The 24,306-nt window shown below is 37.8% G+C and overlaps 1 protein-coding gene across 10 annotated transcripts in view; it reads left to right on the forward strand.

Moving 5' to 3' along the window:
• Mga (MAX dimerization protein MGA) overlaps positions 1–24,306 on the forward strand; it is a 91,176-nt gene extending 66,870 nt beyond the window's left edge. For all 10 annotated transcript variants that reach the window (XM_087655167.1, XM_087655173.1, XM_087655166.1 and 7 more), the window contains exons 16-24: positions 4,291–4,581; positions 4,773–6,235; positions 9,135–9,262; positions 10,996–11,047; positions 15,328–15,534; positions 17,252–17,363; positions 17,639–17,869; positions 19,123–19,299; positions 20,265–24,306. In XM_087655167.1, coding sequence (XP_087511293.1) covers positions 4,291–4,581; positions 4,773–6,235; positions 9,135–9,262; positions 10,996–11,047; positions 15,328–15,534; positions 17,252–17,363; positions 17,639–17,869; positions 19,123–19,299; positions 20,265–21,541 — 3,938 coding nt within the window. In that variant the 3' untranslated portion in view covers positions 21,542–24,306. The remainder of the gene's footprint in view (positions 1–4,290; positions 4,582–4,772; positions 6,236–9,134; positions 9,263–10,995; positions 11,048–15,327; positions 15,535–17,251; positions 17,364–17,638; positions 17,870–19,122; positions 19,300–20,264) is intronic.

Below are 24,306 nucleotides of genomic sequence, written 5' to 3' on the forward strand. Positions count from 1 at the left end.
AACTTTAAAATTCTACAAAACCGAACCCTAACAATACCAGAGCATATGGCTAGTTGTAGGATTAGCAATGACCATTGTCTATACAGTTCTGTAGCCAGATTCCTTAGTACAGGAAATCAACTGTCTTCAGGAGATTATCTAATTGATAGGTTAATAAGACTAAAGTTTAATCCAGGGAATACTAACACTCAAAAACAAAGTGGAGATGGTGGCTGAAGGGCACAAAATGATGTAAATAGGACCAGAGCTCTGAGCCATTTAAAAGAACAGTCTTTAAAGAGACATGGGAGAAAGCAAATAAAAGGCTATATGATGAGAGCTACAGTTATACATCTCTAAGGAGGGAACTTCATCTACAGCTGCTGGGTGAGTTACTTTTTTCTTTGCCCCTCTCTCCTTCCCTCCCTTTCTAAGAAAATGTTTCTGCAATTATAAGAAAATGTACAGCGGGGTTGGGGATTTAGCTCAGTGGTAGAGCACTTGCCTAGGAAACGCAAGGCCCTGGGTTCAGTCCCCAGCTCCGAAAAAAAGAACCCCCCCCCAAAAAAAAAAAAAAGAAAAAAAAGAAAATGTACAGCAAGTGACATTTTCCCATAGTGTTATATTTTGATGTTTTTCTAAATTTTTATTTTATGTATATAGTCTTTTGCCTGTTTGTGTGTCACTGGAGGCCGGCTGACCTGCTTGCCTGCTTTCCTAAAAGGTGTCAGGTTCATTTCTAGCTCTCATTATTATACTTAGTTGATAAAACAACCTGACCAAAAAAGCAAGTAATAGAGGGCTTATTTGGGCTCATGGTTTTAAAAGTACAGTCTTTTTATTTTTTTCCCCCCCGGAGCTGAGGACCGAACCCAGGGCCTTGCACTTGCTAGGCAAGCGCTCTACCACTGAGCTAAATCCCCAACCAAAAGTACAGTCTTTAGTAGTCAGGAAAACCATGGCAACAGGAGTATGAGTCACTATGTCACTGTGTGTCTGGAACTTAATGCCTTTTATACTATCCAGGACCCAAACCTGCGGGGTGGTGTCATCCACATTCATGATGGATTTTCCCTCCTTGGTTAAACTTCCCAAGGAATAACCTCACAGACATGGCCATAAGGCTGTCGTTATCCGAGGTATTTCTAAATCCCATCAAGTTGACAGTCCACATAAACTGATACAGATGTAACTAATAAGAGATGAGGAGACACATTTCTATGTTTAGTACTTATATTTTGTATTCATCAACTTTTTAAATAAATTTATATTTTCTTTCTCTTTTTTAAAAATTTATTTTAGCCTGGCAGTGGTTGTGCAGGCCTTTAAGCCCAGCACTTAGGAGGCAGAGGTGGATCTCTTGAGTTTGAGGCCACCCTGGTCTACAGAGTGACTTCAGGACACCAGTGCTACATACACTGAGAAACCCCGTCTCAAACAAAATAAAAATTGTTTTAACGTTATGAGTGTTACCTGCATGTACATCATTTTCTTGCAGTACCCACAGCGACCAGAAGTTATCAGATCCCTGAGAATTAAATTACAAACAACTGGTTATGAACTACCTTGGAGGGGCTGAGAACTGAACCTGGGTCCTCTGGAAGAGAAGCCAGTGTTCTTGACCACTTAGCCATCTCACCAACCCCAGATTTAAGTGGGATTAGGTTAAAAGAATTTAGCGTAATATACTTAACTTATTTTGATAAACTTTATTTTGGCTTTTGTTTTGGTTTGTTTTTTGAGGCAGGGTTTATCTATGTAACAGAGCTCTGGCTTTTTAGACCAGGCAGGCCTCAAACTCACAGAGATTTTGCCTGCCTTTGCCTCCTGAGTGCTGGAATTAAAGGTATGTACCATAATACCAGCTTATTTTGCTAGTTTTTAAATTTTTTATTTTATGCATATATTTGATGTATCTGTGCATGTTAGTGGACCGCATTCTTACCCTCAGAATTCAAAAGAGGGTGTGAGATCCTCTGAACCCAGGTCTTCTGCAAAAGCAACAAGTGCTGAGCTGTCTCTATCTCCTGATCTTTTATATTTCAGTTCAGCTACCTCTAGAAGAGCAGCTAGTGCTCTAAACACGAGCAGTCTCTTTAGCCACTATATGCATGTTTTTTTTTAAAAGTGTGTGTGTGTGTGTGTGTGTGTGTGTGTGTGTGTGTGTGTGTGTGTGTAGGGGGTGTCTATCTCCCTTTATGTTTATGTTCTTGGAGGGTAGGAGGGCCTTTAGATTCCCTGGATTTCTTTTGAGCTTCTCAATATGATTTCCAGGAAATCCTGTCTTCTACAAGAGCAGCAATTTTTGAGCCATCTCTCTAGCCCCCAGATGCATATTTTTGTTCAAATTGCAAAGTATTATTTTTACAGGTAGTAAATTGGCAAACTTAACATATTTTATTGCCAATATCAGATAAGCGAACTAATTAGATCAGTTTTATTTGTACTTACTATGAGTATTATACCTATTTCTTTACCCCAGAACTAACACTAAAAAATAGTCTTTTCTTATCTTCTATTTCCAAATAGCTCTTCTAAACAATAAGCCTCATTTACTACTAATAATGGTTTGAAATGTCTTTACTGTTCTTGTTTTTCAAAACAGGTTTTTCTTTGTGTCTCTGGCTGCCCTGGAACTTGCTCTGTAGACCAGGTTGGCCTCAAACTCATATCATCCTGCCTTAGGCTCAACCACCACCCAGCTTGAAATGTCTTTTAATTCACATTTTCTGAATTAATTTTTTACTTTTTAAAAAAAAATCAAAAACAAAAAACAAAAAACCAACCTTTTTGCTTCTCTCTAAGCAGGCTTTATTTCTCTGCTTCTTTGATATCTTTTAGTTTCATACCATTGGACTAGGAGGTTTGTTTGTTTTTTTTTTAAAGATTATTTCCACAAATGTTTAAGCTTTTCTTTGTAGTTTTTAAGAAAAAATTGTTTTAATTTCATGTGTACGGTTATTGTTTGCATGTGTGTTTGTGTGCCACATGTGTGCAATGCCTACGGAAGCCAGAACAGAGATCATATTCCCTGGAACTAGAGTTACAGCCGGCTGTAAGGTGCTAGGAATTGAACCTGAGTCCTGAAAGAAAACCCAATGCTCTTAACCAGTGAAACATCTTTGCAGCCTCAAGTTAAACTCTTTATTTGTTACTTAAAAACCAAAGAACACTTGCATACACTTCATGATATTTACTCCTAACCCTATTCCTTTCTGTAGTACAAGCTGTGAAACAAAAATCATAGGACTAATTGTAAAGAAGAGTATTAGATTATAATCTCTTGAGGTTAAATGTGAACTCAGATTTAGAGTTCCGCCTTTGCTTTTCATTAGATATAATGTTTTGAAATGTACTTCTTGAAAAAGTGATGCTTTTCCCTTTAAACTACTTTGAATCTAAAGTTCTACAATGTCTGGGCAATTACTCAAGTTTAAAATGCATTATTCTTTGGCCAGCAAGATACCTCTGTAGATAAAAGATACTTGCCGGGGCTGGAGAGATGGCTCAGCGGTTAAGAGCACCCGACTACTCTTCTAGAGGTCCTGAGTTCAATTCCCACCAACCACATGGTGGCTCACAACCATCTGTAAAGAGATCCAATGCCCTCTTCTGGTGTTTCTGAAGACAGCTACAGTGTACTTATATATAATAAATGAATAAATCTTTAAAAAAAATATACTTGCCTCTAAGCCTCACGATCTGAGTTCTATTCCTAGGACCTACATGGTTGAAGAAGAGAACTGTCTCCTACAAGTTGTTCTCTGATTCATATGCAATTACAGATATACACACAAATAAATGTGATTTATTTGTTTGTTGAGACAGGGCTTTCTCTGTATAGGTCTAGCTGTCCTAAAAGTCGCTTTGTAGACCAGACTATCCTCTAAACTCAGAGATTTGCCTTGCCTCCCGTATTTTGGAATTAAAAGTGTGGATCATCACCACCAAATTTATGATGATGAGGAGGAGGAAGATGAGGAGGAGTCAAGTGTATTGGTTCGCATCTTAAATCCTAACTCTCAGAACAGCCAGGGATTTTCTTTTCAGTCTGAGGCCAACCTGTTTTCCATAGTGAGTTCCAGGATAGTCAGGGGCTAGCTATATAGAGAAATCTTGTCTCAAAAAAAATAAAACAAATTATAGATTATTCTTAGCTATAAGTAGTATACGATAGTGGGAAAGAATTTCACTAATTTCACAATTCAAGTAAGCTGTTACTTGCAGCATTATTAGATCTTATATTATTTTTTAATCCATGTATTTTTAAAGATAATTCTTACAATTGCGTCTCATTTTTCTGTTTTCCAGAAAATGCCCCTCAAATTCCAGTGACTACCCCACAGATCTCTCCTAACAACGTGAAACGTACTGGACCTCGATTGTTGTTGATCCCAGTGCAGCAGGGTTCTCCTACGCTTAGACCAATCCCAAACCCCCAGCTTCAGGGACAGCGGATGGTCTTACAACCGGTTAGGAGTCCAAGTGGAATGAACCTATTCAGGCACCCCAATGGGCAGATTGTCCAACTCCTACCTTTACATCAGATTCGAGGCTCTAATACCCAGCCCAGCTTACAGCCTGTGGTGTTTCGAAACCCAGGTATAAAGTTTGAGATCTTTCTGATGAGTTTTGATATTAAATTCTTGTCTATGTGATGTGTTTGGAACACCAGAATTTTTCTTTCTTAGTCTCCTAAACTGGGAGACATTCCTTGAAAGACTTGATGGTATGAGCATCTTCTGATCATTCTGATCTTCTGATGATTTAAGCTCTTTCTTTTTTTTTACCAGGATCTGTGGTGGGAATCCGATTACCAACTCCTTGCAAATCTTCGGAGACTCCATCATCTTCTTCATCCTCTGCCTTCTCTGTCATGAGTCCTGTAATTCAGGCTGTTGGGTCTTCTCCAACAGTAAATGTCATTTCTCAGGCACCTTCATTGCTTTCCTCTGGATCTAGTTTTGTCTCTCAGGCTGGTACACTGACTCTGCGGATTTCTCCTCCTGAAACTCAAAACCTTGCAAGTAAAACAGCCTCTGAAAGCAAAATAACACCTAGCACTGGAGGACAACCTGTGGGCACTGCTAGCCTCATTCCTCTGCAGTCAGGTAGCTTTGCCTTGCTGCAGCTCCCAGGACAAAAGCCTGTTCCTAACTCTGTTCTTCAGCATGTTGCTTCCCTTCAGATAAAAAAGGAATCTCAGAATACAGACCAGAAAGATGAATCAAACTCTATCAAAAGAGAGAAGGAAACTAAGAAAGCTCTATCATCAAAAGATGAAGTTGTAGATCCTGAGGCTAATATAATGAAGCAGAACTCAGGAATTATTGCCTCAGAAGATACCTTCAATAATTCATTGGATGATAGAGGTGATCTTTTGGATGAAGAAAGTCTTAGGGAAGATACCAGACCTTATGAATACTCTTATAGCACTGGGTCTCACACAGATGAAGACAAAGATGGTGATGAAGAATCTGGGAACAAGAATGAGAACAGTCCAAAAGAGAAACAGACTGTTCCAGAAGTTAGGGCTGGCTCTGAAAACATCAATATTATGACACTCCAAAACGTCAGAAAAGTACGCCCTCAAAAGTATGTTGAGGTGAAGGTTGAACAGCAGCAGGGGTCAGAGAACCCAGATGATTTTCTAGTCCTCTCTAAGGAGGAAAGTAAATTTGAATTATCGGGGAGCCAAGTTAAGGAACAGAAATCTAACTCACAGACAGAGGCCAAGAAGGATTGTGAGGATTCTCTGGGCAAGGACAGTCTTAGGGAGAGATGGAGAAAACACCTGAAGGGCCCCTTAACTCACAAGTACGTTGGAATTTCACAAGACTTTAAGAAAGAGGCAGACGTTCAGTTGTTTACAGAAATGAAGCCATGTCAAGACAATTCTGAACGGGACATCTCTGAATTACTTGGAAAAAGTGGAACTATTGAGAGTGGTGGAATTTTTAAAACTGAGGATGGTTCTTGGAGTGGCATTTCTAGTTCTGCGGCCTTCTCTATTATTCCTAGGAGAGCAACAAAAGGAAGAAGAGGGAGCAGACGTTTTCAGGGTCATTTCCTGCTCTCAAAAGAACACATGAAACCAAAGCAACAGGCAAATGGTGGGAGAAGCAGTGCTGACTTCACAGTTTTGGATTTGGAAGATGAGGATGAGGAAGATGAGAATGAGAAAACCGATGATTCTATTGATGAGATTGTGGATGTTGTTTCTGGCTACCAGAGTGAGGAGGTTGATGTAGAAAAGGTGGTGAGCCCGTTTTTTGTTGTGACTGAAACCTTGTGGATTTAAATGACTAGAGATAGCTTTTCCAGAGCATCACTAATACCTAATGTATTCATTTGGGTGCCTAGGTTCATCCCATTAAATGACTAGTGTTTAAGGCAACACTTTGTGTCTTGCTCATTACTCTTGTAAAGGTAGTTTGATCCTTTCAAGTATAGATGCTGTAAAGCGCCTACTAAGTTGAATTTTTAAGGATACCTTGAAAGCCCTACAGTCATTTGATCCCAGTGGTTTCTGTCACATTGTCTGTGATATGATTGACACTTATCTGATATAGATAAAGTAAACAATGAAAGTTTGTCTTTAAAATTAGAGGAGTTGTCTCCATCTAGAGGAAAATTTTTCTTCTTGGAGAAAACCTGCAAAGTTCCACCTAATACTTTGTTTAATCTTACCTGAAAGTTGCTTTGTATCTGTTAGTATTGTGTTGGAACTATACATTCTCTGTTTTTTTCTATATATTTTTTATATATTCTAGACTTTGATCATTGTCTTTTATAATATAGCCTTTATAGTTTTATGTTTTAATTTTCTTGAGATTTCTCTTAATAGGTTTCCTATTTATGGAACTATTATCTGAATTAAGGAATTGAGGACCAGACGTGATATAGGGCAAGAGTTAGATTACATTTTTCTTCTATAAGGGGCCAGATCGTAAACATTTTACACATTGCAGGTTAAATGATTCCATTGCTGAGGTAGTATGGAAGCAACCACAAACACCTGAGTGAAAGAATGAGGGTGGATTCTAATAAAATTACAAAGTAAGCGGTGGGCTGTGGTTTCCTAACTACAGCATAAGGTCAGATACAAAACATGAGCTCATAGACAGCTGCTTCAGGAACACAGAAATTAAATTGTCAACTCTTCTTCAGGAGCAAATGATAGAAGCCTTTGTACCAGCTATATTTTAGAATCTCTCTTTCTTGAGATATATTTAGCTCCTATATTGACTGGTATTTCCTTGTTAATAACTAACTGCTTTATTACTTAAAATAAAAAGGTAGTAGTTTAAAACTAAATATCTGAGCATGGTGGTGCATATCAGATCTTTTGAATTTGAGGCTGGCCTGCTCAACATTGAGAACCTGTCTCAAAAAATGGTTCCCTCAAAAAGTCTTCTAAAACATTTTAACCTTGTATTATACCAGTGCCTCAATTGTTTGACTTACAAGTAAGGATACCACTCTAACATTGAATAATTTATATATGCATTTGCCTAATGCTTTCTCTGTAGGTTAATCCTTTTTAGGAACATAAATCTAAAAATATGGAGTGTGTATGGTTGTATTATACAACTTATTGTACTTTTACAGTCTACTTTTTTGTAATCAGTCTGAGTAAACATTACATCAACAAGCAAACAAAAACAAAACAGTCTAACTCTAAAACTAGTGAGGACTTTCAACTCTCAGTGAAGTTGCTTTTGCAGAGCCTGTGGAATGCCTTACTCTTACTCTTGCTTGGATATACTAATCTGACTTCTAAAAAAAATTCAAAGCATTATGTGAATGATCTCTAAAATATAAATTCTGTATCATGTTTACATTCATGCTCCGTGCCAAAATTATCTTTACACTTATTGCTAGACTTGTATTTGAATTATATGAGGAAATTTATGAATAATTAATTTGTCTTCTCTTGAGATTATTGGATACAATTACAAAGTCTACAGTTAAGATCATGCAGTAGTGGGGCTGAAGAGATGGCTCAGCAGTTAGGAACACTGACTGCTCTTCCAGAGGTCCTGAGTTCAATTCCCAGCATCCACATAGTGGCTCATGACCATCTCTAATGGGATCTGTATGCCCTCTTCTGGTGTGTCTGAAGAGAGTGACAATGAACTCACATATATAAAATAAATAATAAAATAAATCTTAAAGAAAAAAAGATCATGCAATAGATGGGTGTAAGGAGGTAGAGGAAGGAGGATTGCAGGTTTGAGCTGTCCTGGAATACATAACATACCCTGTGTCATAAATCTATGAAGGAAGCATACCCCTTTCAATTCAAGTATTATAAATCAAATCTACATTAGTAACTTTAGAGTCTATTAATTTTTGTTCCTTAGGATTAATATAGCTTATCTAAATTTAATGTATATTGCTTAATTTATGCCTAAGTTAAAGTGGGCACCATAAATGACACCTTCTATTTAGTGTCTATTAGCCTTTTTAAGTTTCTGACATAATGAACACTACTTTTAAAGATGGACTTGGAAATACCTGTTTATCCCACATCACACATGCAACTTTGTAAAAGGATTCAGTGCTCAGTGTTTACTCAGTTGCTTTTGTTATTGTATTGTAAGGAACTATAATTGAGATTACTTTTGAAAACAAATTTTTCAAAAGCTTTTATTGTATGGAGTTGTATCCCGTTTCCATGTCTGCCTTATATTAGTTAATGTGTATTGATTTATGGACATTTGATCAGATAATAGCTATTAAGTCCTGTTCAAAACAATTTTCTGTGGGTTTGTGGGATTAGGGATTGGTACTAAACCCAAGGCCTCAGCATGTATAGTCAAGATATTTTTTAAAGCTTTAAGGCATCATTCCCAAATGCTGTCCTCTAGAAATAACATCAGAGCATCAAATATAGCCTGCCTATAGAAACTTTGTCCAGCCTAAAGTTAGTGGTACCTGTTTAGTGTACATCTATGACTTAATAATGTAGCTGTTGATATTAATTCTAATCATGTTGTCTTTCTAACTTAGTTTCTTTGTGTAATTAACAAACAGCATTATTAGTACTCAGGGTAGATCACTAGTTGGTTTAATAAGGCAGCATGTGATTGAAAAGTTTAGGTTTATGTGTCACCCAGTACATTATCTACTGTCCTAATCATCTATTTCAGAACAACTATGTAGACTACATTGAGGATGATGAGCAGGTGGACGTTGAGACAGTAGAAGAGCTCTCAGAGGAAATTAACTTCACCTACAAGAAGACCACAGCAGCTCACACACAGTCCTTCAGACAGCAGTAAGTCGTATTTACCTTTGGGTTGTTGCTCAGAAACAGAAACAAGACCAAACGTTTTGTTTAAAAGCTCCGGGTAACAGACTAACTTCATTATTCCTGTAGGGATTGTTGATTTTTCTGTTTTTCTTTTCTCCGAGGTAGTATAGATGAGACTTTGAAATAATTTAATATTTTACTTGGTAAATTTAATAATTTACTTGGTTTGGCCTTTGCTAACAAGTAGTATATAAATATGAGTTAAGAAGCTTTTAGAGACTGATACACTTGTATTAAAATACTAGTTTTGGCTGGAGCACCTGGGAAGCAGAGGTAGAGCCAGGCGCTCTCTTGAGTTGAGGTCAAACTGGTCTGTATGATGAGTTCTAGGCCAACTAGAGCTATGTAGTAAGACTCTGTCTAAAATAATAAGTAAATGCTAGTTGTGATAATTTAAATAACCTTGGACAAGTCTGTATGCTCCCCATTGAGAGTGTAAGGTGAAATAGTGTACATACTGTCCATAGTCGCTAATAAGAACTGACTGTTTAACAGAGTTAGCGCCTTTATATTTCAGTTTAAAAGCATTATAGATGTAGTTATTGTGTAGGCTGAACAGGTGAGGCACAAATATGAGATACTTTACCTATTCCACTGAGAAAACTCAGGTGTGTTGTCTTACCCCTGTGTAGGAAGATCTGTAGGGATTAGGAATTGGCATGTGAGAGAGTCAAGAAGGAAATTGGCAACTGTTTTTGTCTTGTTTCCTGAGATAGTTTCTTAAGTGACTATCTTCACTCCAGGGCTGTTTACAGGCTCCTTCAGTCACCTACTAAGGTGAGAGTTTAAATCCCTTAAAACTTAGTTATATTTACTAAAGTTCAGTAGTATTGAAGACAGATGGGAAGTCCTGTATTTTAAACTCAAGTTCCTAAACAACAACAAAGAAAAATGTAATTTTAAAAATAAATTTTCCTTTTAAAAATAGTCAGCGACAGGAATAAAAGCTTTCTGGAATTAATATGGCCCCATAGGCTATGAATGCTTAAAAAGAAATCACTGAATGAATATACTATTCTGATATTGTGATTCATTAAGTGAATTTTGATGTGTCTAAATATTCTCATATCAAAAATTGGTTTGGGGCTGCCCTGGTGGCTCCTAATTGTAATCCCAGTACTGGAGATGTTAAGGCAAGAGGATCATTACTTGTTCCAGGCCAGTCAGGGCTACATGGTGTTACTTTTGAAATGATTACAACTGTGTATATATTTCTCATATAATATAATATAGCTAACAAATGTGCAAAGCTTGAAGAAAATTGTATTAAGAGACATTGGAAAATAAGTAGATACCATGTTATTAGGTTGGGATAATAAAAGAGCCAAGAATAACCACTATATACAAAGCACAAACTACTAAAGAACAGAAATTAAATTTAAAGGCAGAAAACAGACAGATCTGAGTTTGAGGTACCTTGATCTACGTAGCAAGTTCAGAACAGCCAGAACTTTACACTGAGGCCCTGCCTATGAATGAATGAATGAATGGATTTATTTGTAATTTTAGAAATTATTTAAACACTATAAATAAACTACTGTTGAATAAATTGTGGCCTTCTAGTATACCTTAGAGAAAAGAAACTGTAATTTAGGAAGTTTGAGATGGTGTAGTTTCCTAATTGTTGTGAAATGAAATAGATCTGATATTACTGAATTTCAGTAAAATATTAAAAGTACTTTTTTTTTTAAATCTAGGTGTCATAGCCTTATCTCTGCGGATGAAAAAGCTTCTGAAAAGAGTCGAAAGGTATTTAGAATGAATGTAATGAAATTATTTACTAAAATTGGTGACATTTGTTTTATGATTAAAAATATAAGATTTACTCACTAATTTTTTAAGGACTTATTTTAGGTCATTTTATTTGCCTTCTCTTTACAAATTTGGTACCGTGTGTGTGTGTGTGTTAATTTTAGTCCTCTTGGAGAATAGAATAAATTTAGAGGAGTTAAAATATAGTTTATGAAAATAGATTTGTTTATTTGAAAGCAAAATACCTATATACATAAGGTAAAGTAATAGTAGTAAACTTAAAAATTAAGGTATTTATAACCCAAGAGTAAAATATGAAAGATTTAATCAAATTTTCAAAACTGCAAAAAGGAAGAATACATTGATAATTATTTTATAAAGAAAATAGACAAGTTATATTCACGTTAGTCACGGATCAGCAGAAAAACTAAATTACATTTAGATAGAGTGCTAAGATACACAAGAGTAAAGTGAGCAGAATCCTCTTGTGATCTCAAGAAGTCAGCAACAGCATAAATAAGTTTATATTATTAGGAATCAAAAGAAGCTACACACAAATAGCACATCGTTTCTGAGGACTCTGCTAGAGGCAATAGCCATATTTTCAATTTAGTAAAAGGTTGGCATATGTTTACAGCTCAATACATGCCAATAACTTCTTTTTAGGAAATGTATTTTATTTTAGGGCTAGGGAGTTGCCTCAGCAGTTTATAACATATACTGTTCTTCTACAAGACCCAAATTTGGTTCCCAGCATCCACAGTAGGCTTACAGTCACCTGCTCCAGCTCCATCGGGATCTGATAATTCTGGCCTCTACTGGCATCCACACTCGGGTATACACGCCTACACACATGTAAAGACACACATGTAAAAAGACTATTTTAGAATAGTAACTAGTTCTCTTTACTAGTCCTTTCCAGCCTAGCCCCTTTAAATTTCTCCCAACCGTTCCTTCCTCAGGTCTGCAGCAGTCTGCTTAAACAATCCATTCTCCCAGTTTTCCCAATACTAGCAGCTCCAAACTGTAACACCTGTTCTAGCCTATCTCTTCAGCGTAGCTTTTCCTGCCTCAACTGTCTCCTAATGTCTTATCACCAACTGCCTTTGCTTTCATTCTGCTAGCCCTAACCTCCCTCCCCTTCTCAGGATCAGCTGGAGATATATATATATATTTCCTGTCCTATTCCCAGAAATCCAAAAAGCAACCAACACTGAAGTGTTAAACATTTCTAACAGCTAAGAATTCTTAAAGGACAAGTTGACTAGCAACTGGAGATCATTAAACAGAGCCAGGTGTATAAGATAAATCATACTACGTTTCTCCCCATTTGTTTAGTTATTAATCCAGTTTTGAAGCTGCTCTGGATGCTTTCTGTAGCCATGCTACTGTTGTGGTTTGTTTTTTGTGTCTCCACTTTTCCCAATGTCTTTCCCAGGGTTCTCAGGTGTCCGATATTTTTCTCAGCACATCCACAACTGAGATAAACACCTGACAACAAGGATTCTCTTTCCTTTAACTTGGGTACGGCTTCCTGTACCTTTTATACTCCTGGACTGTCTTATCTTCTAGCATCTTGTATTCTGGAGTTCCTTGCTGAATTCTCTTAATTTCTACCCCCAGCTATGTGAACCTGACTTGAGCATGTAGGATGCAGTATTCAGTATATATAGTCTGTCTTAAAGTCCTGCTCCTAAACCTGTTGTTTCTCTGCATTGTAAAGGTTCTGTATTGCAGCAGGCCAAAGTCCTACTCATAGGCCTGCCAGTGGTTAGAGGTGCTGAATGTTTCTTGTCCAGGTTTCTCTGGCTGTCAGGGGAAGACAGTAACTGGTCAGTGGACAAGGCTTTCAGGAGACCTCCCCTGCTTACCTTTGAGCTTTGTCAGTTTTGATGGGATCCACAGCTTTTCATTTCTTGTGGAAATAGAAACAAATCTGTATCCTCAACACAGAGAATTCCATTCTGATGTTAACATATCCTTATAGATTTTAGGCTGATTTAATTTTTTATATAACCTGTTGTCTTTTAGCTGCTATTGTTCCTTTCTCATTAGCGTTCAGAAAATTTAAGGTTAATGGAGTACTATTTAGTCTATCCCAGGGGGTCTTTATTATTCTTTTTTGTTTTATAAGCACTTCCTTTATTAGCTCTTTCTACACTTGCTTGTCCTAGGATTGTGTGTTATACTTGTAATGTGCTTTGTATTGTCTGCAAAGAATTACTCCATCTTACTGGAAACATGTGGAGTATTGTTAGTTTTAATTTTATACAGGTATCCCCATAATAGCCATTACTTCCAGTAAATGTGTAATTACAGAATCAACTTTTTCAGAACTAAAAGCAGTTGCCCATTGAAACCCAGAGTATATATCAATGGTAAGGTGTATAAATTTTAGTTTTTCAAATTCTACACAATGAAATAATCCGTTACCCTTAGGGTAACTTCCAGAGGTTAATGGAGTTTGGTTATACAAAGAACAAGTTGAACATTTTTTTTATAATTTTCTCGGCTTGTTGCCAGGTGATAGAGAAATTTTTCTTTAAACCTATATTGTTAACATGGTGTTTTTGTTTTTTTTTAATCTGATTTTGAAGCTTCTAACATATTTCCTATTACTATTTGGTCAGTTTCTTTCACAGCTGTTAAATTGGTTAACATTCTCAATTTCCTCAGTTTCTTCTTTATAACAAATTCAGGGGAATACTATGGGCTGGTAGATGATCCATAGAAATGACAGTACCAAAATCGCCTGGCACTTAGCTCTCTTCCAGGTACAGGAACACACCTTCATACAGGAAAGTCACCACAACACAAGAAAATGATAGGTCCATCAGCTTCTTTATTTACCAAAATAGCAACTGTTTGCCAAAAATACATGTTTTACTGTACTTTCAAATCTTCCTGACTAAAGGAGCTGGTGAGATGGCTTAGCTTTAAACTTGGTAATCTGAGTTTAACCCTGTGATCCACATGGTGGAAGGACAGAGCTGACTTCCACATGTACAGTGTGTCATGCTTGCCCTCTCCACCACCACCTGCACAATTAAGTCTATTTAAGAAAAAAAGGTTTGGAGAGAAAGTTTATTTATAAGAGAGTGGCAGTTGATCCTTTCACAAAATGGGAAAGGTCTTACCCATATTAAAATTTTGTATGGGGAGGGATATGTTCGGGAGCTCGTGCTTACCAGATATTGGGGCCATGGGTGGATGTCAAATGTCATTTGAGATAGACTCTCTCACTAAGTGTGGAAATCTCTATTGGAGCTTGGCTAGCTGACTGGCCTATACGCCCCCAAAATTTGCCTGTCTACATTTTTCCAATGCATTTCTGTCAGCAGTGGTGGCACACACATTTATTCCTAGCACTCAGTAGATAGAGGCAGGTGAATCTCTGTGAGTTTGAGGCCAGCCTGGTATACAAAGTGAGTTCTAGGATAGCCAGGGCTGTAAAACAGAGAAATTCTGTCTCAAAAAATGTTTTGTTTTATATTTTTTTCTGCCAATCAAGATTGTGATTTTTCAATTGAGCATGGTTCATAGGGGCACACAAAGACTGAAGGAACGGTCATGGATCCTGTTTGGGCCTGAGCTAGGTCCTCTGCACATAAATTGCAAATGGTTGCATAGTTGGTGTTTTTGTGGGACTCCTCTTAACAGTGGCAGTGGGGAGTGTGTCTGACTCTTGCCTGCTCTTGGGACCCTTTTCCTCCTATTGGGTTGCCTTGTCCAGCCTTGATATGAGGGTTTGTGTCACTTGTTATCCATGTTTAGTTAATATCCTTGGGAAGTTTTTTTTTTTTTTTTTTTTTTTCCTTTTAAAGGGAAACTGAGGAGTTGTAGATCTAGGGGGGAGGAGGAGGTATGAGGGAGGGGTGGGAGCAAGGGAAACTGCAGTCAGAATGTAATGTAGATAAAGAATGAAAATTTAAAAAGTAAGACCTCTTTTTTAAAGAAAAAAGATTGTGGGGGTTTGTTATTGTTAAGTCCTAAAAACTAGTTTTAATGATAAATTAGATTTAAAAAACTATTCCAGATATTTCCTGTAACTCCAGATGCTCCCTCATTTGAGAATCACCAAAACTTGAGCTGTGAAGTAATATGACTATATTAGTGTTTATCAGAATTCATACTGTTGGTATTGTTGAAATAAGGAAAGATAGATTGGGACGATGAGCAATTGAGAAGCCTTACAAAAGTCCAGACAAAGTGTATGTATTTAGAACAGTATCCTTTGGGATGGAGGAAGGTTCTGAGGAAACTTTCTTTTTGGACAGGTTTCATTAATTTCTTCAAAATTGAAAGATGATTGTTGGAGTGATAAGCCACACAAAGAAACAGAAGCTTTTGCATATTACCGGCGGACACACACTGCTAATGAGCGGCGGCGGCGTGGTGAAATGAGGGATCTCTTTGAAAAATTGAAGATTACATTAGGATTACTTCATTCTTCCAAAGTTTCCAAAAGTCTCATTCTTAATCGGGTAAGTATTGTGGAAATCGCATACACAAATGTAAGTTCAGTTAAGAGAAACTTACAGATACGATGAGAAAGAAAATTCATTATCATATGAGAGAAATGGAAGCAGAGTTACTTCTATTTAACAGTTGAGTGAAGTTAGTGGCTGGTCATGGCAGCTTATACCTGGTATGGCAGCACTTGAGAGGCTGAACAGAAAGATTGCCATGAGCTACAGAGTGATGCTGTATCACAAACAGGACTAGTAAATAAGCAATAAATACTACAGAGAAAAAAAATTAAGTCAAAATAACTTCACGTTTACTGTTAAGTATGGAGGCAGGGGAACAGGGAAGATTGATGGGGGTTGGTGGAGGTGGTGGTGGTGGTAGTGGTGATGGTAAGCAAGCAAGCTCATGGGTACATGTTCCCATGTGTGTGTATGCAGAAATGAGAGCAGGATGTTGGGCATCTTTTTTATTACTTTGAACAGGGTCTCTCATAGAACTGGCAACTTGACTCTATGGCTAGGCTGGGTGGCCATGGAACTCTTGGGATCTTCAGTGCTTGGGTTGTATAGGATTGTGCAGCCATGCTTAGCTTTTTACATGAGTGCTGAGCATTCAAACTCAGGTTCTCATGCCTGTAAGGTAAGTGCTGTGCTGTTGTCTTACCCGGTGAGCCATCTCCCTAGCCCCAAATATTTAAGTCTTAAGTTAGAAGCCGAGGAGTGGTAGGATAGCTCAGTTAACAAAGTGCTTACCTTGCAAGCATGAAGACTTGATTTCCATAACTCCAGAGTCTACATTAAAAAAAGAGAGGGAGATGTGGTGGCACATACTTTTAATTTCAGCTTTGGCTGGGCAGATTCTCTAGTCTCACTGGCCAGCCAGCTTAGCCTATTTGGTGAGCTCCAGGGCAGTGAGAGATCATGTCAAGAAAAGGAAGATGGTGCTGAGGAATAATACATGTCTTAAACTTAGACTAAGTCTGTGTGCTAGTCTCTATATTATTCCTCAAAGTATTTAGTACAGTTTATCATAGTGTAAAGTGCATAGTACAAAAATAATTTAGTGCACACATTTTTTTCCAGTAGAGATGGAACATGGTTTGATGCATGTGAGGCAAGCACTTTACCACCAAATAATTGCATCCATAATCCGTAACACTTCTTGATATCTAATAAAGATATTTAAAAAGAAAATGAACTACTCAGCTTAGTAAAGTTTTAACTTTGCATATAGGCCATCAAAAGCAACATCATTTCATTACTTTTAAGAAGTTGGGGAAGTATACATCTAGCATTTATATTTATTGAAATGAAACAGATTTTGTGAACATTTTTAAATTTGATTAAAATCTAAGCAGAACATGAGTATTTTATATTTTTCCTTGCAGTAGTGGAAAACTTGTTCACCACTCAGTGATGATCTTTGGAAATAATCATTCTCTACATTCCCTAAAAATATAAGCTAGAAAATAATTTAGCAAGTACTGTTGAGTTGGGGGTGTAGCTCAGAGATAGAACTCTTTACATAGCATGCACAAGGCCCTGAGGTTCTATTCCCAGCACCAGAACCAGTGGCTCAATGTATTATTCAATTTCTGAAACATGATTAGTTGTTTTATAATGTTCTCTAAAATACTACGTTAAAATACTTTCATTAAATAAATTGTGTAGGCCTCCTGTACTTTTTGGAGTACAAGTAAATGGTCCATTGACGTTACTGTTTTTATTCTAGGCATTCAGTGAAATTCAAGGACTAACAGACCAGGCAGATAAATTGATAGGGCAGAAAAATCTCCTGAGTCGAAAACGAAGTATTTTAATCCGGAAAGTATCATCTCTTTCAGGTAAGCTACATAAGCATCTCTGGGAAAGAAAGAGTACAGTGACAGCATTAGCAAGGACTCCAAGCCTTTCAGACTCTGTTGAGGTTTAGGATTGGCATCTCAGGCTTACAGCAGGATTAGCTTTGACTGAGCCTATCATAGTTTCTGAATTGTAATCACTTGCCTCTCAGAGTTTGGGGGAATATAATTAAATCAACTAGATTTCAACTAACTGTATTTCTCATTGTTTTGTGGTATCATGCACAGAGTGATGCTTTACTCCTATTTACCTGCAGGGAAAACAGAAGAAGTGGTCCTGAAGAAGCTAGAGTATATTTATGCAAAACAACAAGCACTAGAGGCGCAAAAAAGAAAAAAGAAGATGGGGTCAGATGAGTTTGGTCTGTCTCCCAGAATTAGTACACAGCTGGAGGGATCTTCATCATCTGTAGATCTTGGACAGATGTTTATGAGTAATAGAAGGGGGAAACCTTTGATTCTTTCCAGAAGAAGAGACCAGGCTACAGGTAAGAGAAACATTTTTTGCTTTTCTTAATGTAGCTAAACATCAATTTATTTTAGTGGACTGAACATCTCTTGGCTATAGTTCTAGTTAAATGAATTACAGATGATTTTTAAGAAACCTAACTTTAAGTAGTAACTTTGAACTTTTGGTTTTGCACAAATAACTCCTAAGAGCTTGTGTAAATCCTAGTTCTGATAACAGTCTACATGTAACATGTTTCTAGTAAGTACATAACTGCTATTATATGTGAATTCTTGATATTCTTTTTTTTTTTTTTTTTTTTGGTTCTTTTTTTCGGAGCTGGGGACCGAACCCAGGGCCTTGCGCTTCTTAGGCAAGCACTCTACCGCTGAGCTAAATCCCCAGCCCCGAATTCTTGATATTCTTAAATTTATTACAGGTTGAAAAATAAATTGGAACTTTTTAAGGGTTTTTTTTTTTTTAAAGTTAAGGTCGGCATAGTGGTGTGTATCTATATATAGTCTCAGCCACTTGGAAGACTAAGACAGACAATTGCTTGAGGCTCAGAATTGAGTTTGGTCTAGGTAACAGAGTCAGAGTGTTATAGTGTTATAGTGTTTGTAAAAATTTACAAAGGAATAGTGTAATTTCTTTGAACTTGTCCATTTTTCATTGTCTTAATTAAGGAACAAAGTAAACTTGCTTAAGTTGTTTTTTACCTTGTTTTTGGAAGTAGCTATACTAATTTAATGTTACTTGGTAGGCTCATGTTTTAGAGAAAGGTGTGGGTTTTTTTGTTTGTTTGTTTGTTTGTTTTGTTTTTTGTTTTTTTGTTTTTTGTTTTAATTCTTCTGACAGCTCAGTGTATAGACCAGAAGACTTTGTTTTAACATTACAGAATAAAATAAATGACCTGAATTCACAATGAAAAGAAACTATGGCTTAGAAACTTAAAACTTTGTTAGGAATGTATAGGAGGGACTGGAGAGATGGCTCAGTGGTAAGAGCACTGGCTGCTCTTCCAGAGGTCCTGAGTTCAATTCCCAGCAACCACATGGTGGCCCACAACCATCTGTAATGAGATCTGATACCTTCTCCTGGTGTGTCTGAAGACAGCTACAGTGTACTCAAATAAAATAAAAATTATTTTAAAAAAATGAAAAAAAGGAGTGTATAGGATAGGAAGCCTGTGAATAGACTTGTGCATGCCCTCATGTAAACTTACATTATACCTTTCAAGTCAGCCTCTCTCTGGAGTACACTAACATTAATTGACATTTGTTTTCTTTGCAGAAAATGCTTCACCTTCTGACACTCCACACTCTTCTGCCAACCTGGTGATGACACCACAAGGGCAGTTGCTTACCCTAAAAGGCCCCCTATTCTCAGCACCAGTGGTAGCAGTTTCTCCTGCTCTCTTAGAAGCTGGTCTAAAGCCTCAAGTTGCAAGCAGTACTATGGCTCAGTCAGGTATGTGATGGTATTCTATGGTTCGTAATTATATACTATGGTTAGTAAAGAACTGTCCAACAATACAGGAAGCCTTTAAATTTGATCTGTAGTTACTCAGAGCTGTTCTTTTGGCATTTGCCTTGTTAAGAAATGGCCCTAGCTTGGTTTGATTGGTGGTTTACCTGGGATAGGAAACTGTTTTGTGAACTCTAGTGAAATTTCTCAACAGAGGAAGAATTAAAATGGTGTCCAAGTGAAATGATTGCTGTAGAAGGGTCAATATTTAAGTTCTTGGTGTTGATCATTGTTTTGGGTTATACTTGGAATGGGGGCACTCCTATGTTACTGGCTTAATGCATTGTTTTAAGAACCATTCCTTTTTGCTAAAGTATTATTTGGTGGTTTGGGTTCTAGACATCTAAATCTCTGTTAAGGTAGGAGGGTATACTTACATGGTTTTTGTTATTATTGTTGTTGCCATTGCAACTCCCCCTCCCTTTCTAACTAGAAATTAATTGGGTGAACAAAAGCAAGATGTGTTTCTGCCTCAGTATAAGAATTAGTTTAGCAAACTGGATTTTTGATGGTGGCCTGTGGCCATAATCCCAGCACTTAGGAGACACAAGACAAGATTTTTGTGAGTTGGAGGCTAGCCCTGGACTTCATAGGAAGATCCTGATTCTGTTCAAACCTAGGGCTGGAAATATACCTTCCTAGAATAGGCAAGTTCCTGAATTCAGTCTTCCCCCCACTGCTCTTCCAATCCAGAAAAAGAAAAGATTTATTTTGTGGAGATTTTCTAAAAAATAATTACGTGGAACTATGAATAATGAAATAAATGTCTTGACTAGATTTTACTTGACTATTGCTATTTCAGCTGTTATTCTGACAAAAGTGAACTTAGGAAGAATGACTGGGGAAGGAGAGAGAAAAGATTTTTATTACTGTAAATCCAATGAACTCTTTTAATTTTTGATTTTCAGAGAACGATGACTTATTTATGATGCCACGAATTGTTAATGTAACATCATTGGCTGCAGAGGAAGATTTGGGAGGTATGAGTGGCAACAAATACCTTCATGAAGTTCCTGATGGCAAACCAGCACTTGACCACCTGAGAGACGTTTCTGGGAATGAAGCTAGCTCCTTAAAGGATACAGAGAGAATCTCTTCCAGGGGAAACCATAGAGACAGCAGAATGGCACTGGGTCCAACACAAGTGTTTTTGGCAAATAAAGATTCTGGATTTCCACATGTACCTGATGTTTCTACTATGCAGGCAGCACAGGAGTTTATACCTAAAAAAATGTCTGGTGATCTGAGAGGGCATCGGCATAAATGGAAGGAGTGTGAGTTGAGAGGAGAGAGACTGAAGTCAAAGGAGTCTCAGTTTCATAAATTAAAGATGAAGGATCTCAAGGACTCAAGCATAGAGATGGAACTGAGAAAAGTAGCCTCAGCTATTGAGGAAGCAGCACTTGATCCCAGTGAGCTGCTGACTAACATGGAGGATGAGGACGACACTGACGAGACGCTGACTTCACTGCTCAACGAAATTGCTTTTCTTAATCAACAACTAAATGATGACTCTGGCCTGGCTGAACTCTCTGGTTCTATGGATACAGAATTCCCAGGGGATGCTCAGCAAGCTTTTATCAGTAAACTTGCTCCTGGGAACAGATCAGCTTTCCAAGTTGGACACTTGGGAACAGGTGTGAAAGAGTTGCCTGATGTCCAAGAGGAAAGTGAATCCATCAGCCCTCTCCTCTTGCACTTGGAAGATGATGACTTTTCTGAGAACGAAAAACAGCTTGGGGACACAGCCTCTGAGCCAGATGTCCTTAAGATTGTTATTGACTCTGAGATAAAGGATTCTCTTGTTTCCCATAGGAAATCTAGTGATGGAGGGCAGAGTACTTCTGGTCTCCCTGCAGAGCCTGAAAGCGTATCTTCACCTCCCATCCTGCACATGAAGACTGGCCCGGAGAACAGCAGTACAGACACTTTGTGGAGGCCTATGCCAAAGTTGGCCCCTTTAGGTTTAAAAGTAGCTAATCCCCCCAGTGATGCTGATGGTCAGAGTCTCAAGGTGATGCCTGCCTTGGCACCTATAGCTGCCAAAGTTGGGTCAGTTGGACACAAAATGAACACAACAGGAAGTGACCAGGAAGGCCGGGGGAGCAAGATGATGCCTACATTGGCACCTGTTGTAACTAAATTGGGCAACTCTGGGGTTCCATCAAGCTCATCAGGGAAATGAACTTGTTCATCCTCATGCAGAAGCCAGGCTATGAGGGGAAATTGAATTTCACCTCCTTTCTCTGTAGGCATCTGTTTGTTTGTTTGTTTGTTTGTTTGTTTGTATTATGGAACTATTATCCTTGACTTAATTATGTGTGGCTATTAATGGAGAAAGGGGGATGTAGGGTGCTGGTCCTGGTGTTTGAAATTCTGATCATGTTAAAAATGTGTTACCTCACTTGTGGTGCTGGGTTCCCTCATCTTCTCTAAGAAGGTGTGATTCCCTCTTGCCCAAGGAATTCATAACAAGATTCTGGCTCCATCAACTACCTTATTTTTTCCCCTGAGAAAATGCTTGAGACTTGGAATTACTATGGACTAAACTATAATTGATAGTTTTTGGCTCTAAAATCTGAGAATTGTGATGCAGTTGTGTGAAGGGACCTAGAAAAAACTTTTAGTTATTATTTTGATAGTAGAGCATGATAGAGCTGGGAATGGTAGTGCACACTTGTAATTCCAGCTCTTAGAAGACTAAAGCAGAAGGATTGCAAGTTTGTGTCTACTTGATCTGTAACAAACACACACACACACACACAAAATTGTGGAGGGAGAAGGAAGGGAGAATGTTACAGTAGATAGGATGAATACTATAGAATACCAAAGTGGAGGGATTTGTCATTCAGCAGACTGTTGTTTCATATCCAGAATAGCTGTTCCCTTTCAGTCATAATTAAAAGCTTAAACTTTCTGGTAAAGTAGGAATATACGTTTTACTTTTACTATTAACATACTTATTTTTAGAGACTAAAAAAGAGATACGTGTCCCTTATTTCTTTTGTGGTATTACAAAGATTCATTCATAGTGCCAGGGATTTCTACTCATTTGTTTTTTGGAGGTAGACATAGAGGCAGCCATTTTCTTTCCTAAATCATGTAACTCAAGAAACAGCTAAAATGAAAAGCAGTTTCTCCCCTAACCAGAGACTAGCCAAAATAAAAATTTGTGAGGCTGGATTATTACCCAAATGAAACCAGCCTCTAGGTGCTTGAAGGTTTTGTTCACTGTCACCTGCACAGGATGTAAAGAAAAGGCGAGTCAGAGTGAGCAATCTTTACCAGGGAAGTAAAGCAGTATTTGAGTCACAGAATATATTTTTTATCTGCTACCATGGCATCAATGATCTGTAGAGCTTTTTCACTCATTAACTGTCAGGGTATGAAGGACTGACAACCTGTAAAGATGAAGATATTTATATTTTTGTATAGTTGTTTTCATAGATTTCTCAAAGGATGAAGTTTTCGATCTAGAAGAGATTTGTATTGAGTATAGAAATGTTTCCTATATAGTTTGTAAATAATCATGGTGCATTTGAGGGGTCTCTCGGGAACTCCTGGGGCAAGAATCACTGTTCTGAAAATGTATAGACTGAGATTTAGCTGCTGCATTTTGCCTTTCTTAAATAATTATATTTTGGAATGTAACCCGTTCTGTCTGCAATGACAGGATTTGCTTGTGTTGTAAAACACTTTAACACAAGTGCTTCCGGTGCCTGGGCTGTGCCTGGGTGATTGTATTTCTTTTACACTACTGCGTCTTTACCCTAAGTCCCACTCTGTATCTTCAGACCTAGGTTGTGAGACCAACTTTGGAATGAATCTAGCCAGTGAATTACTTCCATGTTTGATTCCCTTTTTACATTAACTCTGATAATCATCAGATTGGAATGATGAAAAACTTTACACTGCAGAATGCAGTGGTAGGAAATTCTTCATTGGTTTTGTGCTGCTTGCTCTAGAAAGGTCATCAGCACTTAACCTTCCCTGTTTACTATAGAAGCCTGATAGAGTGAAAACAGTATTCCTCAGCTTCTCCTTTGTCCTCTGTCCTTTACCCAACTGATTTTATCCAATGCCTTAGCCAAGGAATGCAGCACCTGTCGCCCTTGCTAATAGCTGTCCTCAGAGACGCTAGTTCTTTAGCCCAGGTATAGCAGTTTCCAGTGGTTTTATTGCCTGTTTCTTTCCCGTGTTTCCTTCTGGCTTCCTAGAGCCCTTTTGGGTTTTGAGAGTCAGACAAGAAACACGACAAGGGAGTGAATAATCCTCAGGAAAAAAAAAAAGACCATTGTAGCTTATGAATTCTCTCTCTCTCTCTCTCTCTCTCTCTCTCTCTCTCTCCCTCCCCCTCTCTCTCTCCCCCTCTCTCTCTCCCTCCCTCCCTCCCTCTCCCTCTCCCTCTCCCTCCTTTCTTTTTCTTTTTCTTTTCTTTTTTTTTTTTAATTTGAAAAAGCATAGACAAAACAGGTCAGGATTTATTCTTGATTGGAAGATCCTCGGTTGTGTTTATGAAAGATGTACAAGGATAGAGATGAAGTTTGGTTCTAGGTGTTCAGGGAAAGCTGCAGGTGTCATTACAACCCCCCACAATACATTGTTCTTAAGACAGATTTAGGAGCTATCAGGGCTAGTTTGAGGAGGGTTTAGTCTTTAGAACAATCTTGTAGCCTTGACAGAAATCCAAAATCTCCCCCAAACTCTTACCCTTTAACCTTACATTAGGAGAAACTGATCTATTAAAATTACATGTATGAGTACGAAAAGCGAAGTTAAGTGAGAACATTGGAAGAACCTGGAAAAAAGCTCCCACCCTAACTAAGAAGCATGATCTCAGTAGACCAATAACTCGCCTTTTTATACACCTGTAAATAAATGGAATGTTTTTAAGAATATAATTATGTCAGATTTAGCATTTTCTTTTATATATTAAATATATATCTTTCA

The sequence above is a fragment of the Rattus norvegicus genome, chromosome 3 (genome assembly GCF_021556685.1).
Source record: "Rattus norvegicus strain SHRSP/BbbUtx chromosome 3, alternate assembly SHRSP_T2T, whole genome shotgun sequence".
NCBI lineage: Eukaryota > Metazoa > Chordata > Mammalia > Rodentia > Muridae > Rattus > Rattus norvegicus.